This window comes from Gymnoscopelus braueri (assembly GCF_963280865.1).
Source record: "Gymnoscopelus braueri genome assembly, chromosome: 22".
In the NCBI taxonomy this organism is placed as follows: domain Eukaryota; kingdom Metazoa; phylum Chordata; class Actinopteri; order Myctophiformes; family Myctophidae; genus Gymnoscopelus; species Gymnoscopelus braueri.
In genome coordinates this window covers 28,514,433-28,531,932 of record NC_137624.1, presented here as the reverse complement: position 1 = coordinate 28,531,932, position 17,500 = coordinate 28,514,433, and the positions used below count along the sequence as shown (strand labels likewise).

At 41.4% G+C, this 17,500-nt stretch overlaps 1 protein-coding gene across 3 annotated transcripts in view; it reads left to right on the top strand.

Moving 5' to 3' along the window:
- The window catches only part of tcf4 (transcription factor 4), a 95,224-nt gene that overhangs the window by 47,844 nt on the left and 29,880 nt on the right, over positions 1–17,500 (top strand). For all 3 annotated transcript variants that reach the window (XM_080419810.1, XM_080419809.1, XM_080419811.1), the window contains exons 2-7: positions 848–953; positions 1,704–1,852; positions 6,906–7,056; positions 10,182–10,252; positions 10,449–10,527; positions 15,392–15,471. In XM_080419810.1, coding sequence (XP_080275936.1) covers positions 848–953; positions 1,704–1,852; positions 6,906–7,056; positions 10,182–10,252; positions 10,449–10,527; positions 15,392–15,471 — 636 coding nt within the window. The remainder of the gene's footprint in view (positions 1–847; positions 954–1,703; positions 1,853–6,905; positions 7,057–10,181; positions 10,253–10,448; positions 10,528–15,391; positions 15,472–17,500) is intronic.

Here is a 17,500-nt window from a genome sequence, read left to right as displayed (position 1 = left end):
GTATTTCTTTGTGTCTGTTTATATGAGAGTGAATGTGTGTGAGTGGGAATTTTATACTATACCGTGTATGTGTGTGTGTGTGTGTGTGTGTGTTTGTGTGTGTGTGTGTGTGTGTGTGTGTGCGTGCGCGTGCATGCGTGCGCACGCGCGCGCGCGCGTGTGTGTGTGTGAATTGACTCATTGCTCGCCAAATCATCAGTTTTCAACTTGATTAGATTGTCCATAATAATTTGACGCCCAGCTTCCATAATTAATTTCTACAATCACCTAATCAATAAAGTTGAATATAATTAGATGTAAAAAAGTGTGTGGTGAAATGATTCTCATAAAGTCTTCAGGTTGTGAAGGATTAAGGCTCCTGAATAAGTAAACACTCTGTGTGTGTGTGTGTGTGTGTGTGTGTGTGTGTGTGTGTGTGTGTGTGTGAGAGTGTGAGTGTGAGTGTGAGTGTGAGTGTGAGTGTGTTTGTGTGTGTGTGTGAGAATCAGTTTTATGATACAAGCTTTCTCTGTTTGACTCTTTCTGACTGTTATTTCACTGCAAGCAAGCTGAATCTGTTGTTACTGTTATTAGGCCTGTCAGAATGATTACAGTCTGTAATCGCGTGAGCAAAATTATTTGACTTAATCACAATTAGTTTTGCATAATCGTTAGAATAATTTGTGTATTTAAGTTATTTTTCATTTCTGCTCATTGCGATTAAATTTTTTACAAAGCCTAAAAGGTAGACAGAAAACTGTATGTTACATGTTTATGACTGTATGTTCCTGTACTGTATGTTACATGTTTATGACAGTATGTTACTGTATGTTACATGTTAATGACTGTATGTTACTTTATGTTACAGGTTTATGCCCCATCCGCCAGCACAGCAGACTATAACAGAGACTCGCCAGGCTATCCCTCATCGAAACCTCCCAGTGCTGGATTTCCCAGCTCTTTCTTCATGCCAGGTACTGGCACACACACACACACACACACACACACACACACACACACACACACACACACACACACACACACACACACACACACACACACACACACACACACACACACACACACACACACACACACACACACACTCACAAACAAACAAATATAAATTATATTAAGAACATGCAGTACACATAGAGCAGGGGTCCATGTGTTTTTCAGGCGAAGGACCCCTTAGGTGAGAGAGAGATGAAGCAGCGACCCCGCCCCCCGACTACATGTATATTTTGCTGGTGTTTTTTTAGTTTTTTAGAAAGCCTTTCATGCAACTTGATAAGAGGCTTTCAAAGCTTGTTTTTATATGAGTGCAGATTTGATGGCTTCGTTTGCAGATTCGTTTGACAGCACCATCATCAGTGTTGTGTACATTTTGGTTATTTCCAAATGGTCTAGCTTGGCTATGTTGGATTAAACAAAACAAAAAACATTCCTATCAGCCAAAAACTTGCCGGCCTCCCTGTTTATCATTATTTATGAAGAAAACATAAAAAGATCAAAATATGGAGATCAAGTACAAGGTTTCTGCCTGACAGCAACGATATACTGTATATCCCTCACCCCCCCACCCTCTCTCTCTCCCCCTCTCTCTCTCTCCCCCTCTCTCTCTCTCTCCCCCCCCTCTCTCTATCTCTCTTGCTCTCTCTTGCTCTCTCTTGCTCTCTCTCTGTCTCTCTCTCTCTCCCTCTCTGTGTCTCTCTACCAACCAGATGGTCACCACAGTGGAGATCCCTGGAGTAGCAGCAGTAGCAGCATGAGCCAACAGGGTTACCATGGCAGCATGTTGGGAGGCGGGAACTCTGCCCATGGCCCCGCCCAAAGCTCCTCCTACTGCGGAATCCATCCCCACGACAGACTGGTGAGCTCAGATGTCAATCACTGCCTCATTTGCATTCTCCACAAAATAATAAGATAAAATGCAGCTGTGCGTAACTAACTAAATACATATGTAGGTACATGTATGCTGTTACAGTAGGTTGTGTATAGCTGTTAACTAAGTACATTTACTCAAGTACTGTACTTAAGTACAATTTTGAGGTATTTCTTCTTTACTGGAGTATTTCCAATTGTCTATACTTTTACTTCTACTCCACTACATCTCAGAGGCAAATATTGTACTTTTTACTCAACTACAATTATTTGAGTTGTACTACTTTGCAGATATAAATTATTACGTTGCAAAACATACTTTTAACCACTTTAGCCCTATTTTATACCTAGGCTATTAGGCGTTGCATCGCGACACGGCGTTGCATCGCGACGCGTTGTGAGCTTGTAGATCTGCTATTTTCAAACATTTTAGTACTTTTACTTTTGATACTTTAAGTACATTTTGATGCCAATGCTTTTGTACGTTTATTCAAGTAACATTTTAAACACAGGCCTTTTACTTGTAACAGAGTACTTCTACATTACAGTATTGATACTTTTACTTACATTAAACATGTGAGTACTTTTTCCACCACATGTACACATTCATTATCCATCCGTCATCCAACCGAATTAATTATATTATCCTATTTATAGACCTGCATCCGCATGTCAAAAAAACGTTAGTTTTCTTAGTTGTGAGATGATCACAGAAATGCATTGTTTAATGAATGATGTCCCTCCGTCTATTTTTCTTCTCCTTTTTCCGTGCAGCGCGTACCTACGGTGGCCGCTCTAACTGTACTGTAGCAATGGGATTCTATATGGATACGTACTTGTACAAACAATTTCACTCACCACTGTCGCGATCACCAATGTAGTGACTGTATACATATCCAATCAGCAAGCTCTCCGTCTTCCATCACTTTCTCACATCGCAACTTTTCATAAGACATCGGCAGGGTTAACAAACTTTCATTCCTCCCTTCCTCCCTTTTTTATTTGGTTTTAAATCCTCCGTTTAAGTTTCTCAAGTTCAAGTTCAAGTTTATTATGTCCCAAATTGGGCAATTTATGTTACAGCAGATAGTAAGAAAGTAAGAAACTCCAACACACAGTAAACATACATACACAAGACACACATAGACATAGACATAATCACAAGATCCAGATAATAATTGCTACTCATAGCTACCTCCTCCTGCTGCTATTATTGATGGCATGAATGGAAGTAGGTACAAATGAGAATTTATACCTATTGTTTTTAGCTGCAGGGGTCTTTAACCTTTGGCCGGAAGGCAAGAATTCATATTCAGGATTTAGGGGGTGAGAGCTGTCTTCCCTAATAGAAGATACTTTCTTAAGCACCGGCTGGTCATATACATGTATATGACTCAGACAGCTAAATTGTACCCCCACAATCTTGCTAGCCCCCCTCACAACCCTGTTAAGGGCATTTTTCTGTCTAATGCCAAGGTTTCCATACCAACAAATGGCAGCAAATGAAATAACAGACTCTATGAAAGCTCTGTAGAATAAAATCATCAGTGACTTGTCCACCTGAAATTTGGCTAGCTTCCTTAAACAGAAGAGGCGCTGTTGACCTTTCTTACACACCATTTCAGTATTGAAGTCAAATTTCAGACGATAGTCAATAATGGAGCCGAGATATTTATAAGTGGTTACCAAATCCACTGTCTGGCCATTTATGATGCTACTCTGAGGAGCTGGTGGAGATAGTCTAAAATCAATACACATGTCTTTAGTCTTTGTGACATTAAGTTGTAGGAATGCATCTTCACACGAAGAAACAAAGTCATCTACAACTGGGCCATGACTGGCTTCACTATCACTCAAAAGACTAACAATCACAGAATCATCTGCAAATTTAACAATGTGTCTGTTGTCATGTTGACTCCTACAATCATTAGTATACAGGATATACAAGAGTGGGGAAAGAACACAACCTTTGGGTGAGCCGGTGGATGATGATAGTTCTCCAGACAATTTACCATTCACCCGTACCCTCTGGGTTCTATTTGTGAGAAAATCAAGAACCCAACCAATAATACCTGAATCTAAGCCAAAGTTGTTAACTAATTTTTCAACTAGTATATGTGGCTGAATGGTGTTAAAGGCTGATGAGAAGTCAACAAAAAAAGGCCTAGCATGTGTCTTGCTAACTTCCAGGTGTGAAAATAGAAGGTTCAATAAGGTGATGGTAGCATCGGACACTCCTCTCTTAGCCCTGTAAGCAAATTGCAAGGGGTCTAGGCAACACTCAGTTTTTGCCAAGAGCTCATCCTTAAAGTAATACTAGGTAACGTTTTCAACAAAACTAAAGTTAAATTGTATATCTTTTGTGAGTGGCAAAAGTTTCACAACACCTACTCCATGAATTTCACCCCCGGAAGCCTTTTATTTATATATTTTCTATTGAACGTTGTCGGGGGGGACTTTCCCGGGAAAATGACGTCATCTGGCCGGAAAACGGAGGCGGAAATGCACTGGTTTCCTGTTTGGCCAGGAACTACCGCAACGGTTTCCTGTTTGGCCAGGAACTACCGCGCTAATAACAAAAAGGAACCTCACGCTGATTTTAAGAGAATGTAGGATTGGAAGATCGAAAAAGAACAGAAAAAGAAAGCACAGCTCATGGTAACTAATGCTCCACTCGTTAAGAGAAACGATCCGCAGATAGTATAAAACAATTAAAAGAACGCTTTTTTAAACGCTTCCGGTGAAAACAAATTCTGGGTAATCGAGGACTACGGAAATTGTATGCAGTGACGGTAGTGACCAGCAGAGGTTGCTAAAAATCGTTATTTGTGAATCTGCATTGTACAACTTTAACAAGCCTCTCAAATGACTTCATAACCAAAGAGTTTAAGGCCACAGGCCTGAAGTCATTGAGAGCTTTGGGACGAGGACCCTTGGCAACCGGCACCACAATGGATCGCTTCCATAAAGATGGCACCTTCTGCTGAGTAAGAGACAGCTGAAAAATAAAATAGAACTTTCACTTTAGCCGCCTTTGCGTCCACTGGTCCACTGTTGTTGTTTGGAAATGGAAGGACCCCAATCAGATGCCGGCAGCACGTGTTGTAGGCGGCTAATTTGTGCCTAATGGAAAACGACTTCATATTAAAATACTACAAACGCACGCAGGCCGAGATTTGGTGATTTTTAAAAGCTATAAGCTTTTGAAAAGCTTTTTAAAAGCTATGATATAGATCTATAATAGGCCTACAGATATAAGTCATCAATTTATTCCCCGCATTATTTCACCCGCGGCTTATCCAAGATTAATTCATAATTATATTTGATTGACCCAAATCCACCCAAACTGCGGCTATCTGCGGCAACTGCAGCTAAAACCGCGATCTGTGCATCTCTAATAGCTGTGGTCCAAGGACCCCCACAGGGGCCTTGGGGGGTGGAGCGGGGATTCCAGGGAATCCCCAACAAAATGTGTTAATATAGCATCAAAACCATATTCATATACATCGGCTATTTTCAAATAAAAGTGAAAGATTTAGGTTTTTTTTTTGGTACATTTTAACAACACAGATATTGTACGTAGGGGTTCCTGACCCATAGTATTTTCAGATGGGGGTCTGCGTTTGTATTACAGTGGAATAGTCTTACTGTAATAATTCAGGCATTCTAAAAAAGAATGTTCAAACGAGACATTTGAAGACAATAAATGATATAGTAATATATGATAGATAAACAGATGTAGTTAACTCATTCACTGCCAGAGTAAATATATAAATAAATCACCCACTGCCAGCGATTTTTGGTTTTCCTTACCTTTTTTCAAGTAGTCACAGAATGTTTACCTCCAGTATGATCGATCCCCCGATCGTTGCTAACCACGGAGGGTTTCTCTGAGCTTCCGCGAAAAATAAATAAATGTCATTGCGACCCCCCCCCCCCCATTCGCTTGTCATAGGCCGTTGAATATAGCATGTCTCGTCAAAAAAGGCAGAGTAAAACAAGGGAGGCGAGATACAGCCGTTTTTTTCCCCTAATCGTTTAACAAGGAAGTGAACGGTGGAGGAAATCTTGCGATCACGTGATCTCCTGGATCTGTGTGTCTGAGGATGAAATGGTCACTCATGTGTCACCGAAGTGCGCCATCTAGTGGGAAAACACTGAAAACACCAAAACACGTAGAACACCAACACGATTTTTCAAAAAATCGGTGCCGCGCAATGAGCTTGTATATCTGCTATTTTTGAATAGCCAAATAAATCTAAAATGACGTACTGTAGATGTGTTCCCGGATTGAACAGGTTAAGGGGTTAAAGATTGGGCAAACCTTTGTATTGAGACAGTGAAGACATCAGCCTTCTGTTTCTCTCATATAAGTCATATATACAGTATATGTTTCATCTGTCTCTCTACAGCGCTATAAGTCACTGCAGAATAATATGTCTTATATGCTTTATCATTCTTTTTTACTGTATAAAGCCACAGGTAATAGTGTATTATCGCTGTCGGGCGGAAACGTGTCTAAAGCGGTTACTGTTCAAAATGGAAAAAAATTACTTGTGTTCCAATTGATCCAATGTAGTTATAATTTAGTCACAAGCTCGTGTTAATACTTTTCATTGGTTCAATATTTATAAAAACCCACACACACACTTAACCACTTTCATATATATATATTTTTTTGGGGGGAAAATAGTCGATCTACAAACTCACAAAGTGAGCTTGTAGATCGTCCATTTTCACTACATTTGCGTGACACTCTCGTACGGTGAAGTAGGTCGTAAAATATAAAAAGTTGAAATACGGAGATACAAGGTTTCAGCTCGACAGCGACCATATGTCTCTTTCCAAAGAGCCATAATTCTCCTATGTCCCCACAGATCTATAAATCCTCCCGTTATGTCTTCCTACAGAGCTATAAATCCTCTCGTTATGTCTTCCTGCAGAGCTATAAATCCTCTCGATATGTCTTCCTACAGAGCTATAAATCCTCTCGTTATGTCTTCCGGCAGAGCTATAAATCCTCTCGTTATGTCTTCCTACAGAGCTATCCATCGCACTCGTCCGCAGACATCAGCTCCAGCCTTCCGCCAATGAGCAGCTTCCATCGAGGAGGGGGAGGGGCCGGGGGCGGGCCCAACCACTACAGCTCCGCTTCCTGCACCGCCCCCACCAATGGAACAGACAGCATTATGGGTAAGGAGCCGGCACCGCGTGCGTGTGTGTGTGTGTGTGTGTGTGTGTGTGTGTGTGTGTGTGTGTGTGTGTGTGTGTGTGTGTGTGTAAGATGTGTGCAAATGAGCACATAAGTCCATGTTTACGTTGTTTCAGCTAAGCTATTTGTGCTAATAATATGATAATAATAACAATAATTATTATAATTATAATAACGTTGAGCCTTGAGCACCGGGAAAATGAATCGCATTGCGATGTGTTGATGTGTGATTTTGTAGATCGGCTATTTTCGCGGAATACATTTAGTATAGAGTGAAAACAGGGGACCTTGCTGCAAAGCCCTGGGGGACTCCAGTCAGCTAAGTCTATATTAAAGTCACGACCAAAACAATCTACCTATCCTTTTTACACTGCGTTTTGTCATTCTTATTCAAAGATGGGAGTAAAGGAGTGCGCGCACACACACACACACACACACACACACGCACGCACGCACGCACACTTGCACACAAGCACACAAGCACACAAACACACACCCTACCATATGGTCGCAGTGCTTTGAGGCCTGCAGAACAAATAGCATAAAAATAAGAAACAGATTGAAAGTTTGTTTTCATGGAAAGACATGACCAACATTCCAGAAAGATCTCTCTCTCTCTCTCTCTCACACACACACGCACACACACACACACACACACACACACACACACACACACACACACGCATCCGCACCAACAAAGGTAGAGAGCAGATGAGTATAACATCACTGTCGGGTGGAAACCTTGTAAGTCCAAAACCTTAACTTTTCAGGAAATGGAAGAAAAAAACATATAACTACAATGGTTCCATTGGAACCTGTGTTCCAATGGAACCATTGTAGTTATTATTTAGTCACAAGCTCTTGTTAATACTCACTGTTTCGATATTTATACTGTATAACCCACAGACACACTTAAACACTTTCACTTTCATGTAAAAGAAAATCAAAAATAGCTAAAATAGCCGATCTACAAGCTCACAACGCGTTGCGATGCGTCACGTTGTGAGCCTGTAGATCGGCAATTTCTGCTGCTTCTGTGCGACGGCCGGAAAAAAAAACGTGAAGTTGAAATGTGGAAGATACAAGGTTTCTGCCCGACAAGGCAGCGATAAACACAAGATGAACCTAATAAAAACATTGTCGTTTTGGTCTAAATATAAACACAAACAGACCCAAAGTGCACGCGCACACATGCACACAAAATGCTCACCCAGAGATCAGTTGGATGTCCCTGAAAGCACATTTTGAGTAGTCTGGAATCCAGACTGATGCGGTAGTTCAGCAAAATAGTTTTGTTTGTTTTTCACTTTGGTTCTCAGTCTGGCAGTCTTCCGTTTGAGCCTGCATTTCCGAACGTCACCTGTTACCTAGGCGTGTCATTGCTCATTGGATAGTGCTCAACTAATCATATTGGACTCGCTCTTTCTTTGGTGTTTCGCCCAGGTGGGCGTGGTTACAGTATATGCCTAAACCTAACCCTAACCCTAACCTTAACCTCACAAAAACTATGCCTAAACCTAACCTTAACCCTAACCTCACGGAAACTATGCCTAAACCTAACCTTAACCCTAACCTCACAGAAACTATGCCTAAACCTAACCTTAAACCTAACCTCACGGAAACTATGCCTAAACCTAACCTTAACCCTAACCTCACGGAAACTATGCCTAAACCTAACCTTAACCCTAACCTCACAGAAACTATGCCTAAACCTAACCTTAACCCTAACCTCACGGAAACTATGCCTAAACCTAACCTTAACCCTAACCTCACGGAAACTATGCCTAAACCTAACCTTAACCCTAACCTCACAGAAACTATGCCTAAACCTAACCTTAACCCTAACCTCACGGAAACTATGCCTAAACCTAACCTTAACCCTAACCTCACAGAAACTATGCCTCGAAACCACGCCCACCTGGTCGAAACTCCGAAGAAAGAGGCTCTTCCAGATGCGTATGGTCTCATTTATTGAAAAAGATGTTCTCCTCCATGTGTTCAAAATTGTGCTTCAAGTTGGGATCTTGCCTGCGTGCGTGTGTGCGTGCACGCGTGTGTGCGTGTTTTTGTGGGCGTGCGCTTTTGTGGGCGTGCGCTTTTGTGGGCGTGTGTGTGTGCGCGCGCGCTTGTGTGTGTGTGTGTGTGTGTGTGTGTATGTGAAAGTTTAAGCTCTCCATCTGGAATGTGCTGTCTGGAGAGATGAGCTGAGAGCATGTCAACAGCTCTCTCTGTACTGTGTATTCCAGTGTGTGTGTGTGTGTGTGTGTGTGTGTGTGTGTGTGTGTGTGTGTGTGTGTGTGTGTGTGTGTGTGTGTGTGTGTGGGTGTGCGGGGGGGATTCAGTCATCTGGACCTCTGAGCTCACTTCCTGCCGCTCTGACTACCCTCCAAGGTTTTTTGTTTGTGTGTGTGTGTGTGTGTGTGTGTGTGTGTGTGTGTGTGTGTGTGTGTGTGTGTGTGTGTGTGTGTGTGTGTGTGTGTGTCTGTGTGTCTGTGTGTGTCTCTGTGTGTGGTTGTGTGGGGGGGGGGGTGTTGTTTGTTTGTGCATATATTTACTGGTTAAACTGTCGGTGCAGAGACCACACATGATAATGACTTGAGTATAGTAACAGTGCACACTGCTTCAGTGTTACTATACTCATTAAGATAATAACATATTATGGAAGTATCTGAATATGGAAGGATTCACATCAATACTGTGGTTAACCACAGTATACAGTAGTAATTGCACTTGTAATTTATTTATATCTGCAAGAGTTTGGCACGCTCCTCATCCCACGTAAATGCCAAACGTCATAGATGTCTGATGTCATATAGATCCCTGACGTCATAGATCACTGATGTCATAGATGTCTGACGTCATAGATCACTGATGTCATAGATGTCTGACATCACCTCATAGATATTTATTTATATATTATATATATATTATATATATATATTTATCGATTTATGATGGATGGATGGAACACAAAGTGTGAAATAAACAACTCGCTAATTTGCACCTCTTTACTTTCTCCCTGGTGTGTGTGTGTGTATGTGTGTGTGTGTGTGTGTGTGTGTGTGTGTGTGTGTGTGTGCGTGTGCGTGTGCGTGTGTGTTCACAGCTAACCGAGCACAGAGTGCTGCAACTACTAGCTCACAGACTGGAGACGCCTTAGGGAAGGCACTCGCATCGGTAAGTACAACACACACACACACACACACACACACACACACACACTTTTCTATTTGTTATACTATATACTATTCCATTATGATGTTTTTGTTCTACTCTATTCTATGCTGTAATATTCTGCTCTGTTTTACTTTTGTCACCTTATGTTATTTATTTTTAATGTGTGTTATTTTGTATTGTTGTGGTGTTCTTTCAGATCTATTCTCCAGATCACACAAACAACAGCTTCTCGTCCAACCCCTCTACGCCGGTCGGCTCTCCTCCGTCACTCACAGGTACCCAGCATGCACTGTTCCTCTACTCTACACCACAGGATGTCTAAGCGAGGGCCACTAGAGGGGGCAATTTGAGAGGAAGGAAGAAATAATGGTTAAATAAAAAACTCAGAGTCTGTGCATTAATCCGGCTCTGAGCAGACACAAGACCAGCTCAGAGATTGGGAGGTCGGTAGAGGTAGAGGTAGAGTAGAGCTAGCCTGGTTCCAGACGAATCTGCCATTGCAAAAAAAAAAATGCCCTTGGCAGATTAGGTCTGGCCCCTCTCAATAGAGATTTTATTTCTCTCCCTCCGAAGTTGTGAGGGACCAATCAGAGCCCAGTATACAGATATGGGGTGGTTTTATCACCTGAGGCATTTTTTTCCACACAAAGATTCCAGACTAATATCACGCAGTGATATTAGTCTGGCCATGCCAGGCTAGAGTAGAGCAGCCGTCTTGAAATTACAAGGTTGCCTGGTTCGATCCCCAGCTCCTCCTGGCTATACGCGTCGAAGTGTCCTTGAGCAAGACACTGAACCCCTAACTGCTCCTCATGAGCCGGTTGGTGCCTTGCATGGTTCCCTCCGTCCGTCGGTGTGTGAAAGAATGTGCAGAAGCGCTTTGGAGATGCACTGCATTTACCATCTACTGTAGTGGAAGAATTCCTTCACCCATTTGCATTGTGCTACAGTGGACATGATCGTGATTGAACAATGACCAATGGTGAGCTCTGGCGGTAATGTTGCTGAGCTATGATTGGGGTATGATTGGTGTATGATTGAGCTATGATTGGTGTCAGCTGACTGAGCTGAGCTGTGTAGTTGGCTGTGACGGGTCTATGTAACGGGCTCAATAGCATGGGGTAGTTCTCTTAAACCTACATTCACCTGCTTGCCAATGCCTTAAGCCTAGCTTATATTACAGGATAATTTGGGATTTGGGGTCAGAAACGCCCCTCCCGTCAATCAGGTGGGCGTTCTATGTTTGTGAACTGTAGTTCACTGGTCTACATTTGGTGGGACTCTCTCTCTCTCTCTCTCTCTCTCTCTCTCTCTCTCTCTCTCTCTCTCTCTCTCTCTCTCTCTCTCTCTCTCTCATATCACTCCTCCCTCTCTGTTTCTCCCCATTTCTTTTATCAGTTTATGATGTAAATTCAACTGTCTCTTTAAAGTGACACATCATTTTCTCCTCACAATGGTTGTGTGTGTGCGTCTAATTGTAAGACGTTGATACTTCTAAAGCTCTGTGAATGATACCCTCAATTACACAACACCACTTCCACAAATCACTCACCAACCAACCAACCAGCCAACCAACTATGTGTGTGTGTGTGTGTGTGTGTGTGTGTGTGTGTGTGTGTGTGTGTGTGTGTGTGTGTGTGTGCGTGTGCGTGTGTGTGTGTGAGTGCGTGTGTGCGTGTGCCATGCACACGCTAACAAATTGCATAGTATGTGGGTATTCACACAGGTCTCCCATAATAGCTGCTTGGGACACAGCCACTAGTGTTATTACAGTATTTTTTGTTTCCAAATTAGAATTGAAGCTTATTAAAGCCAGCTACATGCAAATTGGTATTCAAGTCTAATTTGTACAAGGGTATTTCATAATGTTACACCCAACCCAACACGGACGTTATAATAATAATAATGATGGTAATAATAATGTTATCAATAATATTATTAATAATAATAATATTAATAATAATAATTTTAAAATTAGTAATAATAATAACAGATTGGCATTTGCACATTAATGTAGCCACGTGATTGTTAAATATTTAGCATAATGGGGGTTTGGGGGGGGTGTGGGGTAATATGGAGCAGACATGATAAAAGACTAAATAGATTAGATCAGGGTTACAAGAAAACACAGGTGTGTTACGACTAGGTTCAGAGGAGAGGAGAGGAGAGGAGAGGATGAAAGGAAAGTAGGGGAGAAGAGCAAGGCAGAAGAGATGAAGGAGATTAAGAGTATAGAGCAGTGGTTGTCAAACTTTTTCATGTCAAGGACCCCCAAATTGATATGCTTTTGGTCGCAGACCCCCACCTCAAAAGATTAAAGAGAAGCACATATCAAAAATATCTTCAAGCTCGCATCTTGTCAAAGTATAAAATAGGCTTAAAGTGGTGAAAATTATAATTTTTATGCTATATTAGGATGACCATATCACCCCCCCTCCCATCCCCATGAGGACATGAGAAGAAGAGGAGAGGTAGAGAGGAGAGGAGGTGGAGATAAGGAGAGGTAGAGAGGAGAGGAGGTAGAGATGAGGAGAGGTAGAGATGAGGAGAGGTAGAGAAGGAGAGGGTGCTCAGAAGTGGCTGTGAATGACTGAGTCTCTAATTGGCTGGTGGTTTTAATTAGAGCCCCGCGTTCTAGAACACCCGGCTCGTTGACACTAACCAGAGGTGTTTGTCACCGTGGTTACCTGGCCCCGCCCACAGAGCTCACACAAAGTGTGATGAGGGGATCGTTAGCGTCACGGCGTGCTGCTGGGGCCTGCTCCTGTCCTTTTTTTCCCCCTCCTTTTTTCACTTCTAATTATTTCTTACTCTCTTAACCACCTAAACCATTATTTTATACTTTGGCTATTCAAAACTAGCAGATATACAAGCTCATAGCGCGGCACCGATTGCCGCGCTATGAGCTTGTAGATCTGCTATTTTTGAAAAGAATATCGTGAAAATGTGTGCAGATCTTGTAATATAATGTTTAATCTTTTTAAAGCAAACATTTTTAACTCAAATCTTTGCTTCTGGGGGGTCCCTGGAAGAAAATATTTTCAGATGGGGGGGTCAGCGGCCAAATACATACAATTCTGGGGGTCCTTGACATGAAAAGGTCTGAGAACCACTGATACGTTTTTTCAGAAAACTGTTAGGATTCAGAAGACATTTGTAAAGATTTGCACACATTTTCACGATAACTCATAGCGCGGCACTCGGTGCCGCGCTATGAGCTTGTATATCTGCTATTTTTAAATGGCCAAAGAAATCTTAAAATCTTAAAAGTTCCCGGATTGAATGGGTCAAACTGCAAACGTGAAGGCTTGCATAAATAAGAGTTTCACCTCACTTTTACCTGTACCTGGATTGATTGATTGATTGATTGATTGATTGATTGATTGATTGATTGATTGATTGATTGATTGATTGATTGATTGATACATACCCTTGTTACCCCCACCAGTGCAGTGGATTTGTCCAAGCTGTGCATATTTGATGATGGAAGGATTAAGAAAAACTGCAAAGATGTATGCGCTGAAAGCACATCCTTCTATCATTCATTTGAAACATACTGGGTTAACACACACACTCATGATAGCATTATGATAGCATTATAATACACTTATAAGGCTTCATGATAATGTAATACGTATGCATAACAACTTATAACAAGGTTTATGAAGTATTTTAAGTGCTGGTCATAATGCATTATAAACTCAGAAGAACAGCACATTATAACTGCCATAGGCCTACTAACATTTTATTCATTAACATAAGTCCCAGATTGCAGCTTTTACAAGTTCTTGAAGAACACCTTCTCTATCTACCAGTTAATGAGATCTGTTGATTCAGATAAATGACACACACACACACACACACACACACACACACACACACACACACACACACACACACACACACACACACACACACACACACACACACACACACACACACACACACACACACTCATGGCCAAAAGGACGGGACGCAGGAGGATGTGGAAAAGAGCCACTTGAACTTCATCAAAGACTAAAGCGAGAATAAAGCGACTAAAGGGAGACATATTAGATATTATCATTGTTAGTGTGAAATCACAAGCTGTTTTTCCTTTTCCATTAATTCCCAAGCACCACTCCTGGAGATAAAGGCAGAGGCTGAAGCATTGTTTTTGCACTGATATTATCTGTCTTTGAGTTGCAGAAACCTCAACGTTTTGTTTTTATGCCTCTGCCGGCAACAGCATTATGTTTTCAGGTTGTCAGTACGCCTGTACGTATGTGTGTAATGTATGTATGTACAGTATCAAATACAATCAAACAGCATGTGATCAAATTAAAATTAAGCTTGGCTGTGATTAAAAGCAAGGACTTAAAAGCCTCGATGGACTGGGCGGATCTAATTTGAAGGGGAAGGTCATTCCAGAGCTCGGGGGCAACCACATAATGTATGAATGTATGTATGTATGTATGTATGTATGTATGTATGTATGTATGTATGTATGTATGTATGTATGTATGTATGTATGTATGTATGTATGTATGTATGTATGTATGTATGTATGTATGTATGTACAGTATGTACGTAGGTACGTAGGTACGTAGGTACGTAGGTACGTAGGTACGTAGGTACATAGGTACGTACGTACTGAGGTAAAATGATTGCGGTAAAAGATCATCATTGATAAGATGACTAAATCCTTGCAAGTTTTGTGCCCATAATTATGATCTGTGTCGAACATGATACCAGAATCAAAAACATAAAGGTATACTTGTCTACTGGTAGTGTGAAATTAGTGAATTGCCAGTTTTTTTGCTGTATACAACGCTATTCACCTGACAGCTGTGCCGTCAGCTGACCGTTTTAAAGCAAACATTTACCGCTCATTCAAGAGAGAATCCCTGCTTGGTCAGGGGAGACATTGGGCTCACGAGTTTCAGGCATTACTATACTGTACAACCCACAGGTTGAGAACCACTGTCCTGCCTGACACTATAGGGTCTTATTTTCTCAGTGGAAGAGCAGGGAGACCACTGCAAATGTTCTACATATGAACATACTCAACCTTACAGATGCTGTACAGACATATCCTTGTTGTCTTCTCTCCTAATCGTCTTCTCTCCTAATCGTGTATCCTCGTCTCCTCTGTTCTAGCTGCCAGTTCTGCGGTGTGGTCGAGGAACGGGGGACAGGGCGCCTCCTCACCAAACTATGAGGCTCCTCTACACTCGCTGGTAGGAGAAACACATCCAACATGGGAAAAAATACAGGAAGAACTATGACATTTCCTCTCCTTCAAATCTCTCTCTTTTTTTTATTCTGTCTATCCATCTCTCTGCATCCACATCCAATTCATTCTTCCTTCAATGCAGTCAGAACTGCTGACTCACCCCCAATTTCCCGGCATAGTCTGAAGACTCACGTCTTAAGTCTCCACCACACCCCCTCATCAACATCAAATAGCAACAGATGAGTTTTGAGCGCAGTTTGTCATCACGTAAAAGAGAGAATTCTCCATCTCCATCCATTTGTGGCTTTTACCCAGTGGTGGAAAGTAACTAAGTACATTTACTTAAGTACTGTACTTAAGTACAATTCTGAGGTATTTGTACTTTACTTGAGTATTTCCAATTTCCAATACTTTTACTTCTACTCCACTACATCTCAGAGGCAAGTATTGTACTTTTACTCCACTACATTTACTTGAAAACTTTAGTTACTAGTTACTTTTCAGATATAAATTATGATATAATGAAACATACATTAACCACTTTAAACCTATTTTAAACCTAGGCTATTTGAAAATAGCAGATCTACAAGCTCACAACGCGTCGCATCGCGACGCGTTGTGAGCTTGTAGATCTGCTATTTTCAAATATTTAGTACTTTTACTTTTGGTACTTTAAGTACATTTTGATGCCAATACTTTTGTACTTTTACTAAAGTAAATTTTTTATTCTGGACTTTTACTTGTAACAGTGTATTTGTATATTGCAGTATTGGTACTTTTACTTAACAACCCTCTAGAACCTGAACTATGAAGGAAAGGTCAGAAAATTCCAAAATTTTGAAAAGGGACACTTTATTGGGTCCTAAAACATTTTAGATTTTGTTTTATTTTTTTTAACATTCCTTTGTATCATTTATTTGTTGTATCATATTTGATACAATGGGTATTAACACATCGGGTGCCAAACACGGTCTGAACCGTGTTTGCGCAGAGTAGCGGTCCGGTGCCGAACACGGTCCAGACCGTGAAATATGTCTTTTTGTTTTTTTCGTTTTTCTCCACACGGGCGGGGCTAGAGCAGCTCTGGGAGTACCCTTTGTGATCTTGAGAAGGATAGGCCAGATAGATCACCGGAAAAAAAAAACATGGCTGCCATCCACTTCCTGTCTATTTCCTTCTTTAAAACACCTATATCTCCGAATCTGTTTCCGGTGGGGAAAACCGGTCATGCGCGATGCGCGATCCCCCCCCATTGTAACTCGCGAGTGAAATGTTATCGTTCCAGGCTGTAGCCAGGGTCATCGCGCAACATGAATGGATGTTTTTTTTTACATGGATTTGCTCCTCGTGGAGTCTAGAGCTTTAAACAGCAAAGCGCAGTCAATGGGGAGAATGCTGGCACCCAACGTAAGTTGTTATGAAAAAATGCTGGCACCTGATGTGTTAAAAGGGGTATTTCAAGTCGGTTTTACTGCCTCCCCCTGGCCAGCCGGGGCGCCTGATGGAGGGGAAAGGAACTGGTTGGAATAACGTGTTCCTTCCACACGCTACGTCCAACCAGGGAAACTCTCCCCTGTCAGGTGATAAGAAGGTCAGTTAGCTCTCATGCATTGAAGGAGGCATGAGCTCGGCCCTGGCCTCCCTAGGTTGGCAGAGGGAGTGTAGTGCCCAGGATTACATAGAGATTGGCACTGGGTGTAAAAAATAGGGTTACAAAATCGTGGGATAACATTTTGAAAAAAAATAAAAAAATCAAGTCGGTTTTAACATTACAAAATTTTTATTTTAGACCTGTAGTATCAAATATGATACAAATCGTAAAGGAGTATAGACCTGTAGTATCAAATATGATACAAACACTTTTGACATCATAAAAAGCAAACTCAAATGCTAAATTTTGAGAGCTCTTAAGTGCATTCAAGTTATCCAACACTTATTTCAAAATATTAGTAAAGATATACTAGGAAAACGTACCCGAACTGCTTAAAAAAATAATTGTTTGTTAGTAGTGCATCAACCTCTCCTGTTTAGTT